Source organism: Lampris incognitus, chromosome 17 (genome assembly GCF_029633865.1).
Source record: "Lampris incognitus isolate fLamInc1 chromosome 17, fLamInc1.hap2, whole genome shotgun sequence".
Classification (NCBI taxonomy): domain Eukaryota; kingdom Metazoa; phylum Chordata; class Actinopteri; order Lampriformes; family Lampridae; genus Lampris; species Lampris incognitus.
In genome coordinates, this window is record NC_079227.1 from 24,170,025 (window position 1) to 24,189,505 (window position 19,481).

Here is a 19,481-nt window from a genome sequence, read left to right on the forward strand (position 1 = left end):
CCTTTTCCATGTAGTGCTATAAAAGAATTAGTCACAGTGTAAAATGTGGCGTTAATGTCATCCTCGTGATGAGGAAGAGCCTGAGTCATGAGGAAATTCCTCTAAAGAGATAGCTGCCATATAAAAAAATGCAATAAATAATCTTCAGTGACCTTGTATTCTGCCAACATGCCTTACTCTTACTACTGCTACCGCCTTTCAAAAGTGACAGATATAAAGAAGATAGGACAGGAACATCTCTTATGTCTTCAACTGACCAAAATCATGGCTTGTTTTTCAAAGACTAGATCCCTTTTAGCCTGAGAGACAGACTGATGAAATTCAGTGGGGTTGTTTTTTTTTTTGGAAAATGCAAGTGTCAATCTTGTAAATGATGATCTCATGTGGAATAGGGAAAAGGGGACATTGCAACATGGATAGGGTTCGACTGAAGCAACTAACGTTTTGAGGGTGCCTGACGTCATGAGTTCGGTCACCAGGATGATGCACTTGTGGCCCTTCACCGTGGACTTCCAGGAGTCGTGGAAGCGGACGATGTTTGGGTGCTGCAGCCCCTTTAGCATCTCCACCTCTTCACTGAAGCGCTGCCTTTCCACCTTGGTCAGCTTACGCGTCTGCAGATGAAAATGACACGGAATTTTAAAAAAAATGGGCAAGTAAATGAACAGCTAAAAATATTGCTTAATTACATAGTGCATTTATTACATTTGTATTATAGCCATTTTAGATTCCAACGCAAAATAAAGTCTGGTGTCATCCTTTTTTTGACAAATACCCATTTGCTTTACCTAATGAGTTTGCTGTGGAACTCAAAACCACAGGTTCATCCATCTGGGTTACCCCCCCACCCCCACCCCAGCCCCCATCCCTGGTTACATAATCAGATTTTTTTTCCGATGAGGGGAGCTCTGACAAATTTAAAAAGAGGAGGTTTCCGAAAGCCATGTACAACTCAACCAAATGCCGCAATCATGCCGGAGGAACAAAACCAGTTCTGTGCTCCTTGCAGAATGAATGGCCCAATTTAAGCTCGGGATGGAGTACCTTTGCCTGTGGTGGGTGGTTAGTGGAAAAACTCCTGAGAGACCCCGGGGCTATGAATCCAGCATTGAGGCAGGCTTCTGGGAAAAACGTTGCATGTATGTTTATGTTTACAATCGACTTGACCCCCCCCCTCCCCTCTGTCTCTCTCTCTGTCTCTCCCTCCCTCTCCTTCTCCCACCCTCCCTACAAGTCAGGAGCTGCTACCGATCACGTTACTCAGGAGCTGGGCTGTTTAGAGGCCTGTGTTGTCTCAAGTCACACAACGCCGTGCCTTATTTATCCATCTCAATCACTTGTCAAACAGTCCTCATATTACACGGACAATTCAAACATGGGACCCCCGGTGTCAAACGCAGCACACTGTGAGGGGACCTGTTGACCTTTGCGTTTACACTCTGTATATAATAAGGGTTGATAGTGATCAGTTTAGGACATGAAAACAGGCTGTAGCTTGTACCACATATGTGTTGGAGATACGAGCATATGCAAATATCAGGAAGTCTACCTTGTGCACGTGAGCGTTTACTGTAGTCGAGGGGACGGCGTGGTTCAGCGTACCTTTACACACACTCAAAATAAATCGGTGATCTCTCCCTCTTCCGCCATCGTGTGTGTGTGTGTGTGTGTGTGTGTGTGTGTGTGTGTGTGTGTGTGTGTGTGTGTGTGAGATTCTGTGACTCCGGCATTTTCATGTTAATACACTCAGCTCAGCTTTATGAAGCTTGGGAACAGTAGGTTACAGAGAGTAGGCTGGATTTTATAATCATAAAAAGATAAAATCATTGTCTGCTCGAATAGTAATGCAATACATCAAGCATGACATAAGCCATTTTGAGACTGTTGGTGTGTTTGTACATGAAAAAGGCAAAAAAAAAGAAATAGGAGAGAGAGAGAGAGAGAGAGAGAGAGAGAGAGAGAGAGAGAGAGAGAGAGAGAGAGAGAGAGATTAGCAGGCTCTGTATTAATGTGCAGGTAGCAGTGTATGTGTGTACATCTGTGCATAATTGTGTTTCTATGAGGCGTAACACTGGTGGTTAATTAGGCCCCTGTGCAAAGGGCCATGTCTCCTTTTTGCATGGTTGATTGTGCCGTTTAAGCAGAGTGGAGGTTGTTTGCACTACTGGAGGTAGTGGATGTGCATTTGCAATGGCACACAGCCTGCACACTCCAACAGCCCGACACTCCTGAAACCACAAGATTTAATACAGACCACAGTCCATGATCACAACATTACCAAGCTGCAAAGGGTTTTGGGAAGTTCGGAGGAGTATTTGGAAGAACTGATATCCCACTCCAGCAATTCTGAACCAATTTAGTGAATATGATCTATTCACTGAAATGAAATCTCTATGTATGATTCACCCAAACCTCTTCCTGGTAAACCTGTCTTATTGTTGAAAATAACAACCTTGCCAAAATGCTGTGAAGCATAGAGAAAACTTGTGACAGATTTGAAATAAACCAATGCAAAATGACAACCGGATTGACTTTGCACCACTGTCGCGTGAAAGCATCGTTGGTGACGCAGGTCAATTTCAAGGCAATGTAGCGATGGCTTTTAACCGTAAACGCATGCACTTAGACTATGACTAATAGCCGGAATGATAACAACCATATGGCTAACATTCAGCTGAGAAACACTGTGTTCTCACATCATGAAAAACCACTTCAAAATCACTTCATCAAGTACATCAGTAGCGAGTTTAATAAACAAGATGTATTTGGTCCTGCAGGATTTCAACTATCTTCTGGGATTTGATAATAAACCTGTTTCATCGTCTGGAGACCTTTTAGCGATATCCATGCTTAGTTGCAAACGTTTAGGTACTGGTTTGCCCAACCGGCATGTCCTGGAAAAAAGATTACAGCATATCTGTGGGTAGACGTACAAGGTCTCCATCCTTCTTATCCAGAGGAAACTGGTTTGTTTCCGACAACCAATCCTTCCTGAACTACACAACAAGAATAATCGACAATAATAGCAGCAGCAACAACAACAATGCAAAACATTGTACCGCACAATATAAGGGGGATCTGAAAGGCAATATTTGAGCTGATGCTTCAAATTTGTTGGATCCGCGACAATATATTAATTGTAATATCATGAGTGCTGACATGATAACTGACCATACCCAAGGAACAATGTGGCTTGGATTCAAAGGGGAGTGTAATGAGTCTCTGCCCATGGGATTTTTATTAAATCTGTCATGGAGGGATATTTTTTCCTCCTCTTCATCGTTCTGTCTCCTCCACGGGATGATTTATTCATAGCCACTGGTATGTATATTCATTTGAGGATCTGCGAAGCTGAGACTGGAAACACGTGGGCCTGGTGCCACATGAACGGAGTTACATAAGCTGTGTTGATGGTAGAAGAGCCCCTGGTATTAAGAACGCCCCCATCAGTGCCTCTATTATGACAACCATGAGACGAACACGATGTGTCGGCCAACATTTGCATCAAACCAGGTGCACACGGGACTCAATGCTGCGATGAAGACTTCTGCTTAGCATCGTCCTGATACAACATTCAAAATAAAAATGACCTGACAGGATGTAAGTGAAATCAAATCAGTGCTGAGCGAATCCATTATCTCTTGAGAAAGATTGACAACCAATGGGGGAAAGTAGGGCAAATGAAAAAGTGCACATACTCAGTCAAACCACAGCAGTGTGCTATGAGAAGCAGGGTTCATATACGTTTTCCACAAATATTTCATATTTCTTTCCCCAGGGTGGCTTGTAAGTGTTTATTCGGTGCTCAGTACTGTATACAGAGCTGGGCAATGTGACCATCTAGCTAGCGGTCGTAGTCAAAAACCAATATATGTGTGCATTGGAGCTGAAAAAAAAAATCCTCTCCGAGACTTTCTGTCCAACTCTGGAACATCTGAAGCCGTGAAACGATGACAATTTCCACCCCCCAGGCTTATGAAAGATCCCATAGGCCATTTCCTTTACCTGCTCTATCATCTTCTTTATGTGTCATTAACGTCACAGTAAAGAGAGGGCTTACGGTATGCCATAACTCCCCAGGTCATCCAGATGCTCACAGTGAGCCGCCCTGTAATCATAGAGAAGTGTTCGCTTTGGAGGACGAGTAGATGCCGGGGGTCGGCATCCCCCGCCCCCACGCCATCTATCCGGGGCTGTGTATGCCTGGCATGTCGAGCTCAGGATTGAGGTTAAAGGCAAAAGAAGAAACCGGTTTGACCTCAGCTCACGGGCCTCTAAGACTTGGCCAGAGTTCAGGATGAGCGCTGAATTAGGTCACAGTGGGGCATGGGGTCCGTTCTTCCCGAGCGGTGTGTACTTCCTACGGAGGCCCTCAAACATGCACGTACGCACTCACACTGGCACAGCGCAGCATTGAGGCATTGGGGTGGGAGGAACTGAGGTGCCAGTGTGCTCCGTCCAAAGAAAACCTGACATGTTCTGCAAATGGAGTGGGCAAATGGAGTGGGCAGAGGGAGGTTAGCCATTAATCTAATAAGGATTGAGGAATCAAACCACCCTCTGACTGCTGCTCTCACACCGGCGGCCTACAGTGACTTAACTTGCGGCGCCTGACTAATTACCTGCATAAGCAAATGAGTCTTGGCTCTAGATACAGGATTATGATATTTTTCTGTGCATTTCAAGGGTATAAACTGGGCTGTTTGGAAAATCTTTCTACAGATATGAGTTAACCAGTCGGAGATCTGGCTATCCTTTAACTCATAGGGACCATCTAGTGTCTAAGCTAACGATCCACTTCGTTTCTTATTGCAGCAACCCAATGGAGCCCAACTTAGCATTTTTTCAAAAATATATTTAATTTCTCAGAACTTATGCCTTCATTTTTTTATCCACAGAAACCATTCGATGGCTTTCTTTTTCTTTTTTTTTGACCTGAGCATCATCATGTTGCAATTACATTTTTCCTTCCATCCTACCGGCATTGAGATTTATGCTTATTTTTGAAAATAAAACCTTATTTTGCATTTTTACTGTGAAGCTTGCGATTGTAGAAGCTCACAGAATCGAGACAATTTCCCTCACGTGCACATTGAATTTAGTCTTAAATGGTTCAATTGAACACTTTAACTGCCAAGCAAAACTGCACTTGGAGGACACTGTGGCTCTTGCAGAATAGAGACCAAACTTCCAAGTATTGGTGGATGGAATTGATAGGCTGATGGATAGCTAATTTGTCTTTTGTGTGTGTGTGTGTGTGTGTGGGGGGGTAAATAAGCCCCATTTTGTTGGCCTCTCTGACCTATGAAACATTTTGGCTTCTAAGTGGTTATCACTAGTTAAAGCGAGAGGGAGAGGAGACGACATTCTGCTTTCCATCTGGTCTGATAATACCACGGGGGGAGGAAGTTTTTGCAAGTACTAGTGGAGAACGAGATAAACTAGGCGTCTGAAGGGAAGTGTGACTAGAACAAACACTGTGTCCTCTTCAGCACAGCCAGTGAACCAGAGCAAGATCACAAGAGGTGCCCAGCAGTACCGCCTTTGGGAGATTCTTTTCCATAATAACACTGCAACACATCCTCAAGATTAGCTATGAAGTTATACAGTGTAACTTGGTCAAACATTAGGACACAAATACAATGACTTCATAAGATAAAGTGTGGTTACAAGCATTTCTATTAGGATGACAAACACAGCGAGCTGCTACAATACATTCCCCATCATATTACAGTACTGGTAATAGACACAAGGTCTCTTGTGCAGAGTCACCTTGCGTCGGCTACCTGGCAGAATAGAAAACCAGCAGTACTGGTGGTACCTGAGGACCTGATTGAGAACCACTGAAAGAAACTGCCGATTTGTCACATGAGATTGTTACCCTAAACTGGAAGTAAACATCCCAGATAAAGTAGCTTCCAAAGCCGTAAGTAGAGGCATGGCATTCTGTGTTTGGTGTACCAGCACACAAGTGGACTTCACGGCCACTCATGTTTCATCAATGCTACATCACCTTCCTGTCGTAGAGGGATAGGGGGCATCTCAGGACTCTTAAACATAATTAAACTGAGTTGAGGAGCCAGGCAACTACACTTGCTAAGAACCTTCATGCATGCAAATGGACACGGGTGCACACATACACACACACACACCGAGGCTACCGAGTACAGGCCCCAAGCTGTTATATGTATTCATACAAAACACAGGAATTATCTCACAAACTTTTACAGTATGTCCCTCTCAAATAAATTCCTCAGGTACTCCGCTGCTGGTGCTTTTAACTGTCCTATAAACCTGGATCAGACAGCGTTTAAAATGCTTTTATGGCATGTTTCTACCCGAGTTAAGTGCCACTTTGCCTTACAGGACAGCACGAGAGCCCATACATTTAAACAATTACAGGAAAGTATTTCAAATCAAACACTCATCTGTGACTGACAATTTTGTGACTGACCCCATTTTGTTTTAATAGTTATCCTAAGGCATGTTTGTGATCACCTCCTTTCTCCCGTTTCCTAGACTGGCATACATTTCTTTTTCTTAAATTTCATCTCTTTTTGGAGGGATTTTTTTCTCCCCTTTTCACCCCAATTGTATCCAGCCAATTTACCCCACGCTTCCGAGCCATCCCGGTCACTGCTCTGCCCCCTCTGCCAATCCGAGGGAGGCTGCAGACTACCACATGCCTCCTTCAATACATGTGGAGTCGCCAGCCACTTCTTTTCACCTGATAGTGAGGAGTTTCGCCAAGAGGATGTAGCGCGTGCGAGGATCACGCTATTCCCCCCAGTCCCCCCCCCCGAACAGCCGCCCCGACCGACCAGAGGAGGCGCCAGTGCAGTGACCAGGACACATACCCACATCCGGCTTCCCACCCGCAGATATGACCAATTGTGTCAGTAGGGACGCCTGATCTAGCCGGAGGTAACACGGGGATTCGAACCGGCGATCCCCGTGTTGGTAGGCAATGGAATAGACCACTATGTTACCTGGACGCCCCTAAATTTCATCTTTTGTTGGCGAGTACAAGACGTAGTAACACATGTATATTCATTCGCTGTCAATCATCATTTGATCCATCCGAGGACCACATAGGACCATTATTCCACCAGGCATCGGGCACAAAGTTGAAGTACGTCCTAATCTGTCCTCCGACATCCATTGCAGTTTAATGAAACTATCCTGACCCAGTCAAGTTTTACTCACATTCACTTCTATGAGCAATTCAGAGACTCCCACAAATTTAGTATGCATGTTTTTTTCCCTCCTTTTTCTCCCCAATTGTACCCAGCCAATTACCCCACTCTTCTTCCTCCGATACATGTGGAGTCGCCAGCCGCTTCTTTTCAACCTGACAGTGAAGAGTTTCGCCAGGGGGACGTAGCATGTTGGAGGATCACGCTATTCCCCCCAGTTCCTCCTCCCCCCGAACAGGCGCCCCGACCGACCAGAGGAGACGCTAGTGCAGCGACCAAGACGCATACCCGCATCCGGCTTCCCACCCGCAGACACGGCCAATTGTGTCTGTAGGGACGCCTGACCAAGCCGGAGGTAACACAGGGATTCGAACAGGCGATCCCCGTTTTTGTAAGCAATGGAATAGACTGCAACGCTACCTGTACGCCCAATTTGCACATTTTTAAGACTTTGGTCTGCACGTTGAAGAGCAGGAATCAAACCCAGGACCTGCTAACCACTTGTGTCGCAAACATCTGTTAGAAAAATGTGTTAAATTGAAAAGGTGAATTTGCCCTGTGACTCCAGCTATTTAAGTTATTTGATGGGGTTTTCTGGTGTCTTCATGAACACCAGCCAACATGAATGAGACATTTAATAAAACTAAAACTTTACTGTATAGAGGTTAGATGTTCAGACTGAGTGTTTGGTTGCTATTTGGTGTGTACTACACTTTACCTCACACAGCGGATGAGAGAGAAAGGTAGGGTTTCTCTGGCGGACAAGAAATGTGTTATCAGGTGTGATGGTATGCAAATAACACCGTTGTCACTGGATGGCAGCAGCATGAAAGATGTACACATACAACAACACTGAAGACAAGAGACTCACCTGCCGGGTGTTTGCCCAATAAACATCAGCAATGACCGTCATACTGAGAGCGTGAACTTGAGCACCAACGTCAGAAACCCACAGAGGCCCGACGATAAATCCGACCCAGGCGGTAGAGTACAGCACACGTGTCCGGGAGAAATATAAGTTTACTGTTGACTGAGAAAACACATGACGGTGCTTGTCGGGCATGGCGAGGTGTAGGACCCAAAACAACCAGACCCAATTACAGTACCACTCATACACCAAAGGGCGATTCATAACAGGACAGATGGCTACTTAAGGCACGTTTACACTTCTGACACCTTTTATCCTACACACTCAACACACACGGTCAGTTCACTAATGACCAAAGGTTATCCCGCGGGGCAGTCTTTTCCCTTACCAACTATGGCCTCATAACCCCGACAGCTATTAAAGTCAAGGTCGCGGGCTTGTTTTGGAAGTAGGACCCGAGCCTCTCTGTGCCCCACGCTGTGGACTGTGCACATGGTTCGCCCCCAAGGAAATGCTATACAGTCACACACTGTCAATACCACACAAAAAAACTGGAATGAAGCCATTTTTTTACCACCAAAGGCACATTACTGATTTTCCAGTGTATGCTGGGACTCGTAATAATAATCATTACATTTACACAGCACTTTATCTGGCTACCCAAAGCACTTCACAGTGAATGGAGGAAACTCACCTCAACCACCACCACCAATATGCAGCACCCACCTGGGTGATGCACAGCAGCCATTTTGCACCAGAATGCTCACCACACATCAGCTTGAGGTGGAGAGGGTGGAATCATTAAGCCAATTACACAGGGGATGATTAGGTGGCCAGATGGAGACAGCCGGGTTGGGAATTTTGCCAGGGCATTGGGGGACTGCCCTACTCTTTGCAATTAGTGCCATGGGATCTTTACTGACCACAGTGAGGCAGGACCTCACTTTTAACGTTTCATCCAAAGGATGGCACCTCCTACAGCACAGTGTCCCTTTCATTGGGATTTGTTTGTAAGGACCAGCGGGAAGACTGCCTCCTACTGGTCCACCACCACCATTTCCAGCAGCAACTAAGTTTCCCCAGGTCTCCAATCCAAGTCCTAGCCAAGCCCACACCTGCTTAGCATCTGTCATTCAGCAGAACCAGAGTACATGTTGGTATGGCTGCTGACTCATGTTTACAATGGATGATGTTGAGATGCATTGGAAGACAGAGGAATGAGTTGTTTTTAGGACGACACTTATAAGCACAACTGTGGGAAGGTATTGGGGCTTATGCAACTGGGGGGGGGGGGTGTCTTTACATCAGCAACTCAATTTATACACCTTTATTGATCAGGTTTTATTATTATTGACCATGTATGACAATTTGACATGGATGTAGTGTCTGGTCACAAGAGAGAGACAGAACAAGATCAGGTGACAAAGCCAAACTAACACAATAATATCTGTCAAATGATGAAACGTTTTATTTGCTTAAACAAGAGTAGATGAAAATACAAAGAAATAGAGACTTATTTAATTCTGAGTTTTTTCAAAATAAATAAAAGTTCCAGATAACTCAGTTAAATCACGAAAATCGAGACGCATATATTTTGAGCTCCATTCGAGAACAAACGAAGTCGATGTCAGCAGATCCAAGAAGATACGGGTGCCCAGAACCTGATTTCCACAAGCTGGAAAAATGTACTCAAACCCTGGACCATGTGCAAAAAAAAATAAATCAAAAAACCTCCCACACCAAGAACTGATGCGCACAGGGATTCCCGTAAAAGCAGTGACTCAGTACAGACGTACCTCTGCCAATGGCAGTCTTCATGTATGTAGAAAAAAGTACAATAGCTCAGTCATTACAGCTGGCTTATATACAAACACTTCCTAATCTGTTCTTTCCACTGAGCGCTCTCTCTCTTGCTCTCTCGCTCTCCGAGTCTGGTCCACCTCCAGGTGAGAGGCTCTACACCAACATGAACAAAACATTTTCTTCATTTGCTCATAATTACTATTTTAAGGCAGTTTTAATAGCACCTATTATCTGGGAGACTTTTAATACACGAGTGTGTTAGCCTGCACGTACGCAGAATTATAGATACCAACTCATACGGTGGCCTAAGGTCAAACTTGGGAAACGCCGTTTCTAGGGTTCGTACTTACAATCCCAATCACGGATATCCTCCTTATATTTCTGCTGTTGCATCGGGGTTTCGGGTAACCAACGGGCTTATGTGACCAGGATACGGTATACTAAAACAAAGATTTGTATCAATATACAAGCAAACCCATGAATATGCATGACCTTTTTTACTGCGCTTTTTACCCGGGATATCTCGGCTAGCCTTGCTTTTGATTAACTTGAGATGACACTAAATTTATGACAACACACATCCTACATTGTAAAGAAAGATTACCGTAACTATCGAAGATGACAGGAAATGCCTTGAGAAATACTGACAACTAGGAGACAATAGACACTGTAATCCTCTTGTGCGATAACAGCAACGGAGCAGCTTTTACCAATCCAATAATATAACACTACCTCATCAAAAACCTTCTTATCGGGTATGTTTAGTATTAAAGTGCCTCGGGGGCATCCGGATAGTGTAGCGGTCTATTCCGTTGCCTACCAACATGGGGATTGCTGGTTCGAATCCCCATGTTACCGCCGGCTTAGTCAGGCTTCCCTACAGACACAACTGGCCATGTCTGCGGGTGGGAAGCCAGATGTGGGTATGTGTCCTGGTCGCTGCACTAGCACCTCCTCTGGTCAGTTGGGATGCCTGTTGGGGGGGACTCGGGGGAATAGCGTGATCCTCCCATGCGCTATCTCCCTCTGGCGAAACTCCTCACTGTCAGGTGAAAAGAAGCGGCTGGCGACTCCACATGTATCGGAGGAGGCATGTGGTAGTCTGCAGTCCTCCCCAGATCGGCAGAGAGGGTGGAGCAGTGACTGGGACGGCTCAGAAAACAGGGTAATTGGCCAAGTATAATTGGGGTGAAAAAGAGTGGAAAAAAGCCACACACACATACAAAAAAAAAGTGAATTTGCTTCTTTTACATCTTATAGAGGCAGATTGTGTACACACACACCAACACACACACAAAAAAAACTAAAACATAACATAATGACTGCAAACAACAGGGAAAATGTAAAGGTCCTCCATGTCTGTCAAATGAAGTCATACACAGTACAGTACACATTTTGTAGGTGACACACCACGGCCTTTCCTGCTGGACCACATAAAGCTAATCCAAACAAACAAACATGCCAGTACGTCAATGTGATGTAGATGCAGGCTCTATCTTTGTGTGCCCTCCTTCATTTTTGAGCGCGAGCAAGAGAGAGAGCGAGCAAGAGCGAGAGAGAGCGACTAAGTCCCATTGGCTCGGGGCTGATAAGCTGGAACAGACTATGCCGAGGGCCCCAAGAGGAAAGACGGTGTGGATGTTGGCAACAGCAGACCTGATAGGAAGCCCTCAACTTGTGTTTTGACACTGAACACCGGCCACATTCAGATAAAGGTTACACAGCTTGAGATTGTCTTAAACTCCTGGAGAGGGGAGCAGAAAGAAAACGGTCTGTGCCAAAGCTCCTTTTTTTTGTTGCTTTGTCATTAACGCAATAGGCAAACTGTTCAGACCTGCTAGTGGAACATTATTAAGGGTTTTTGCGGCTCTAATTTAATCTGGCGACATTACGGGAACACTGAAACTCTCAAATTGTTCAACTTCCAGTTCCTTTTGCCCCGAGAGCCCACTCTCACCACAACAGTCATGGTTCCAATGCTGACTGAGCTAGCGGTGATGTAAGTCTTCCCCCACAAACACGCCACCTCTTTTTCCTTTTTCCTTATGATACTCTGTCCTCGGATCCAGAGAAACCACAGCCTCTCACAGCACATGAGACAATGTAGAAAACCAATGATGTGAATTGAGGAAGAAAAGTACTTTATTAAGTCATATTTTTGCAGTAGGTGAGCTGCACAGATTAAAATCCTGTGTTGCTGCTTTGTGATACAGTTGTGACGGAGTCTAACTTGAATATTTTAATTCCGTATCAATAGATAATAAACATGCCTATCTCTTCTTGACAAGCTAACCAAAATAGCATGAAGAAACTAAAAATATCCCAAACTAAAGCTCGAATCGAGAGACTGCGCTGATTCTGCATGCTGCAGCAATTAGCGTCACAAGAAAATGTTGCTCAAAAAAAAATAAATCTTTGCTCGAGTTTAAGTCATTTCAAATCACATGCAGAAATTAAAACCACAGGGCACCACCATTTTCCCCTAAGTATCAACAAACACTGTCACCCGATTCTGTACATTTGCAAGGGATTTCAAGACCAGCTGGTTTCGGTTGTGTTTTGCACTCACTCAGATTCAATCCATGGCTCTTATAAAAAAAAGAAACAATGAAAATGACAACGACAAACAGACGACCCGAAAATGAACACAGTTGCAGGAACAGAGCCCAGGTAAACGGTATTTTCCCTGAGCATAATTTATGAGTGTCTGCTGAATGAGGTCTGGTGAAACACGAGCGTATGAATGTCCAATGTAGGCTGGAGGAAACGACTGGAGATCTATTCTCAGATAACAACATGTCCTGCGTGGCCCATGCCGCTCGACAAAAAGGAGATGCATGTTAGTGTGAGCTATAGCATTGGCTGCTCGCATCCGGGATGATTCAAAACTTATTATTAAGCATACAGTCTTCTTCACGCATGGGAAGTTCATCTTAAATAGGAGCATCATCTTAATGCCTATAATGCGAGTTGTGATCATGAGGTCCCCATAAAGTCACCATGAGGTACTTATCAACATTTCATGCTGGTGCAGTTTAATGCAAAACGGAATTATTTTGTCACACAATATGAACACAACTAACAAATTCTTCTCATCCGATGCAATAAATCGAGCACTGTATAGACCCAACACCCTCCCCGCACCAGTAAGAAAGAGAGACCATGCAGTGACTCATGCATTTTTCAGTCACCTTTATACTTCCTTTGAATGCCCTAGTCACAATGCGTATACCTGGTTCACCTGTGAGAACACAGTTGCTAGGAAGCTGCCTCCCACAAGCCCCATCCCACCCCACACACACACACACACACACACACACGCATTCATGTTTTTATGCAGCAATGATACAAAAGGTTTCCAACCACGGTGCTGTATCTCTGCAGCACTGCGCTCACTAATGCATTTCCCACTGTCCATAACAACGATCGCTTGGATTACACTGTATGTTCACCTTTTATACATAGCATCTTAGTTTAAACCACTACACATCGGGACCTCTGCATGGCACAACAGCAAAAGAAGGGAGGTAATGCCCCAGCAATGAGAATACCCCCCCCCCCCCAACATCACAGTGGGAATTTTAACTGGGGAAAAACGGGATATTGATGGGCAACGTATTCAGGCCAATAGTGATGCGGTGGGGTGGATGCCAGTTGAACCACATTCTGGGTGACAGATTTTTACCTACTTGCCAATTACAGTTCAGGCTTTGTTATGCAAAGTCACAAGAGCTTTCTGACCCCATTTCTAATGACACGCTTAACTACTGTCGCCCAAACACTAGCTTGTTTGTGTTTACCAGCAACCATCATCTGGGTTGATTTAAGGAATCAGGGGCCCTCATGGGCGGATTGTGTCGAGTTTGGCTAATCTGATGCCGACGCAGTTAAGAGCCCATCCCTCAGAGGTCGAATCATCACAGAAGTGGGCGCATAACAATGGCCACCTCTAAGCTTATTATGAGCGATTAGGGGACTTAGCTGTGTTAAAGACCCACGTAAAGAGATGAAATAGCGCGCTAGTTTCCAACATGGCTCCCAGCCAAAGCGTGATGACATAATGCATTCATATTTTGACTCAGTAAAAGTTTAAGGTGGACCCGAGTCCACAGATTAGGCTCCAAGTATCGATCAATAGCCCACTTACACTCTACCTGAGCACACGTCAGACAACTGTGCTGTGATATCGTGCAGTGGCCATTGCAGTCTTGAAACTGTGGGGGTGCCTGTGTCTTTCAAGAGTGACAGGGCTTCAACCTCCCCCGCCAGCCACCTGTTGTGTCAACCAACAGGTGGGATGGAGGTAGATGTCCTCCACCTGCTGCTCCCATGGCTAGAGCCTCGGGGCAGATTCACTTCACACCAGGTAATCCCTGACTGTCTCCTTCCCATTGCCTCCTGTGTGTGGGGGTGGGGGTGTATGACTTAAAAGACAATGAGTAGGTTACCTCTTTACATTTTTTTAGGCTTTAAACAACCGAAATCACAATTGGTGTAAGCAATTCAATGCAGCGATATCTGATTGCAACTGCGATTGCAGTGTTACATTATGGCCAAATTGTGTGCCGGTGCTAAGGGCATAACCATTCTTTTAACTAGGAGCTACCCGATACTCGGGCCGATATATCACTTCAAAATCGACATCCTAATGTACACACATGCAGTAGTCGCATTGCAAAGGACGCAACATAGTGTCATGTTTGTGTTGGGCTAAAATTCTTACTGCTGCATAGAAAACAAACCGAGCAAGGTCCACTTTTTTTATGACACCTCTTGACAACAAGAATTATGACAAGAGTCATTGCAGCACATCTGACCAATGATATAATTTAATCTCATTTAATGACTTCTTTGACAACTGCCTTATGTCATCCTCTAACAAACACCCTAATCATTGCTAGAGATTTATTCTTTGCAAAAGGGAACTTTCAGAGTTCAAAGCTACATGTATCTGATGAAATTATGCAACTCCTTTATGCTTTAATATCGCAATACATATCACAAAAAACCCCCAAAATATCCCATTGTTGATTTTTCTCACTATTGTTCAGCCCTACCGAACACTGATGCAAAGCAAATGTTTGACGAAATGGCAACTGGAAAGGATTTAAGCTGCGATCTTTAAATCCCTGATTGCGCTTTTGTACGTACGTTGCACGCAGAAAGAGCAGCTGTTACCCATGCTGTCTGGTGGTGCTGCCTGCCATGCCAAGCATCATGTCATGAGCTGGACCGACACCTTCGCGGGTCACAGACAGAGTACCTCTCCACAAACAGACGACAGGACAGGCAGTATTTACAGTGCTACCATGCAGCACACATCACTGTCAACCTTATGGTGGTCACCTATCAGAACAGGATCTGCAGAATCTCCTTGTCATGTCTTGCATGGTGGTGCTACTCCCAAACCCTTCTCACAAGTTGAAAGGTACATCCATCACAACTGACCTCAGTCAAACAGTAGATATATACAAGCACCGACCCGAAGTAGATCACCCCTATAATATTGAACACAAGGGATCTGTAGAGATTGACCCGCATTTGATCTTGCCTGGCACTCGAGACAGTCGGAGCAAATGCTGGTGTCACTAGTTGTTAATGAAAACAGAGATTAGAGGGGATCATGGTAGGCCGACTGGCTGACTTGGAACGGCCTGTTGACGGGATGTCCTGGGTTACCAAGCACAGCCATGACAACCAAACTCAAGGTCAGCCAGAGAATATAGATTATCTGCTTCACATGGCTCTCCGGAGCTTTCTCCAAAAGCCCATGCAGCCCAGCAGGGGTGTTACACCTGAGTGAAGCTAGCAAATAGAGGAAGTATGGACCATCTCTAGAGAAGACTTCTTCAGGGAGAAAGCTGGTTAAGAAACCTAGAGCGTTTTATACTACGCACGTCTCATGAACAAACCAAGCACGCAAACTCGTGATACTCAACCGTGTGTCATGCAGGGACGTGTGTACGCAGGTTTTCTTTCTGACGAAACTGGTTTCATGGATTAGTCCTCGCCCGTCAGTAGGGCTGGGCAGTTATTCAGTACTACCGTTTGTCATCTTTCAACGGTAATGCCCCAGTATGAAATTTCGATATTGTCATATTGTGATGCACAAGTTTGTTGTCTAAATGAACAATAATGAGAATCTGTCACCTAAAGTTTCTCTCGAAATGAGGTCTGAAACATTTGAGGGTAATATCACTTGAAAACTAGGTTTTGGTTTGATATTACATTACCAAACAGTTCAATGCGATGAACTTCAGTTGGATTCCTAAACGTGGTGTTTTCGCATATGCAAGCAGATATCATGATATCTGCTGCTGCAAGTCCAGTTGCACTTGATTCAATTCCTTTGGATAACCATGACCTGGATGAATGAGAACATTCACAGACATGATATCATATGGTCAGGAATTTCATGATTATTGGGATAATGATATTTTCCATATCGCCCAGTGTTCCCTGTCCGGTGTGAAGGTGTGTTAATGGGTGAAATCAGTTTGGTGTATATTGTCAGGTTGGAGTGAAAACCTGCAAACACAAAGCCCTTCGGAGATGGCACATGCTTGAGTATCAATTATATATATACACGGTTTTCCCCGTTTACAATGTAAATTTACAATGTAAATGTGATGCAGGTGAAACAAATAAAAAACTCACCTGTAGCTCACACCATGCCACTTCCACTGTGGTCTCCGTGTCCAGTCCCTTATAGACCGTCTTGAAGGAGCCTCTTCCGATCTCAATGTTGAACTTGAGATATCTCCCATCGGGAGAGGTGGCCACAGCTTTGGTCTCCACGTCCTCCTTCTCCTCCTGCTCCCACTTCGTGTCCAGCAAAACGCGGGACGGGACTTTGAGCCTTTTACTGTGGACCAGCTCATTGTCCGAGTCAGAGCTGGCGTCCTGCCGGTGCGGGGTCCAGCTGTCCGTCAGCAGGCCGGGCACCGGGACGCCGCCGCCGCCAGGCTCCGTGTTGGAGCCGGCGCCCGGGCTGGAAACGGGAGACGGCGACGCAGGGGACTCGTCCGTTTTCTCCTCCTCGGCTCTGGACTCGGACAGAGTGGGGATGTTCTCCGCCGACCAGGACAGGGCTTTGGACAGGGCGCCGTTGTAGAGGGAAGATTCGACGTCCATACTGATTTTCTGCAGCCCGTAGGAGTTCCTCCGGGCGCCCAGGGGGTTCGTCCGCAGCACCGACGGTACGCGGACCAGACGGTCGTCCGCCATGGAGAGACTCGCGAACCCGCGGCCGCCCAACTCCACCTCGGCGTGAGACATCGTCTCAGTTTCACCGCTTTACTTCAGAGCCTAAAAGACATTTCAACCAAACAACAAAGAATAAAGGTTTTCTCTACAGTAAAAGCGTTATTTCATTTTTATTCATTTCAGTTGCAGATTAGTTTCTCCCCTAATAATCACAGCACGTCAATGACGCTTAAATCAAACGGAAACCGTGAATCGGTCCTATTAATGTTATGCGTTTTTTGTGTTGTACGATATGTTATCTACCTGTTAATGGGGCATGTCATATCATGATAGCGGACACGGGTAATAAGGTGGCAACTTGTTGATAAGAAGCAAAACAGCGAAAAGTAAAGGGAAAAGTGACTTACTTGGAATTACCCCGGTTTAAAATATGTTATCACGTATGCATAGTTCCTCTGAATTGATCGCTGCAGCCCTCTTAATTCCTCTTGTCGCTGCGCACTCGAAGTCCTCCATAACCTTCAACTGAGGAGAATCAGCGGGTCTGTGGGTCTGTGTTACAGGAGCTGAAGAGCGCCTCGTACGCTTTACTTGAGCGCGCGCCACTCCGCCCGCCCCGCCCCTCCTCACCTCGCCCCGCCCCTCTATGCAGGAGCGATGGACACCTCATCTGGGAATAGATGCGTTTCGGGCTATTTCTAACGAAAAGCATTTATCAGCGTTCACCGCTTCATTGGAAAACGATAACCCTCATTGATGTCAAGTAATAACGCGTCCGCCCGTGGCCTAATTTGAGCGCAGAGTCCCATGCAAGGCTTTAATGTGACTATGGACGGATTATGAGACAATGGGCCCCTGAGCGCCTAAAAGCCTCTCTCACCCCCATGCACAGGTAGCTACACTTAATTAAAGCCTGTTAAAGCCACCTTTAAAGTTTAAATCCGACATTTTTCTCCCGTAATTAACAGTTTTACTCCATCTGGACCATGGATGAAGTCAGGTTACATAACATGGCCTACTAACAGGCACCTTTACCATAGTTAGAGACACTGTTGAAATATTTAACCTAGTAGGATGAACACTGGTGCAGCAGCAAACAGTTCCTACTTCCAAAAAAAAAAGGATTGGAAGGTGATGACGATGTGGCGATGCTTCTGTCGAACATGTAATCTACCAATTCTCCAATTAATTTTACAGCAGAACAATGTTCCCGTATGGTTTGATCTAGTTTGTAATATACATTTGATTGTCTGTGTTCGCTTTGGTCTGAGGATGTCATTTTTACTGTTAAACCTTGTTTGGAGTTCTCACTGCTGGAGGGAATTCAGGGATCAGATCAGGGAAATCGCAGATTTCCGCTTTAGTATTAACAAAGACACTGCCTACAAAAAGCAATATGGTACAAATAAACGAGTCCTTGAAATGAAAAGTTAATAACAGTGACTTTACAGAGGATCTGGCTTAAAGGACCCCAGGACCCCACGGGGGCCCTGGGTCCATATCCGGTAGGCCCATTCAGTAATCCTGACCACAGACCAAGGCCCCTAAACATCTCAAAAGCAACACCCAGTGCGCTAAATGAGCGCAGATGTGCTGTTTATGGTGTGTGATGAGAAGCACATCAGTTACAGATTAACCTCCCACACAAGAGGAGAGTGCACCGGCAGCATCCGTTTAACCTGATCTCATTCAAGCAACTTTTAACCACCGACTGGAAACAAGACATGCCATGCACTGATTAACCGGCTTGATTATTTTGTGCAATAATCATGCATGCTCCTCCCCAGAGCCAAGGAGACCCCGAAAAGCTGCACAAGGACCAGGCTGCACGCTTTTATTCCTCATTATGTTACTCACACTACTTGGAATAGGTGATTCATTTCATTGCAGGCTGCAAAGTTAGTGGCACATCTGTTGGGTGCAGCTGAAGAAGAGCCTGTAGGGGGCACGTCACTGCAGAAATAAGACTCCTTTATCAAAAAGGCCACAGCAGCCAAGCCACACCTGACGTAGAAATGCATGCAGTGGCAGTTATCAGTGAGCAGGCAGGAGCCCCCCGGATCTGTTATCTGTCCACACAGTGACACATACACCATGACCGGATGACGAAACTGGTTGGTGTGCCAACAGAAACCTTAGACCTTAGGTTTTTCTCTCAGCAGCTGGTCTAAACAGGACCACTAACAAACAAACTAAAAATCTCCATCTGCACACCAGCAGATATCTTGGGACGGAGTTTCTCAGGACTCACTCTTACACAACTTTTAGTCAGACATCTTCAACACAATATCAGTGATTCTGGAGGCCCCATTTGGACCCCCTTCTGCTACTACGGCCTTCTCTGTAACCCTTCCAAAAGACAAACTATAACCCTCCCATAAAGATATTTTATATGCAGAAAATGTGTT

At 45.3% G+C, this 19,481-nt stretch overlaps 1 protein-coding gene across 1 annotated transcript in view; it reads right to left on the minus strand.

Annotated features, from left to right (window-relative positions):
- Positions 1–17,613, minus strand: part of wnk4a (WNK lysine deficient protein kinase 4a) — a 44,032-nt gene extending 26,419 nt beyond the window's left edge. The window contains exons 1-3 of the mRNA XM_056297426.1: positions 17,481–17,613; positions 16,525–17,175; positions 442–614 (exon numbers count right to left, since the gene is read on the minus strand). Coding sequence (XP_056153401.1) covers positions 442–614; positions 16,525–17,145 — 794 coding nt within the window. The 5' untranslated portion in view covers positions 17,146–17,175; positions 17,481–17,613. The remainder of the gene's footprint in view (positions 1–441; positions 615–16,524; positions 17,176–17,480) is intronic.
- Between the last annotated feature and the right edge of the window lie 1,868 nt (positions 17,614–19,481).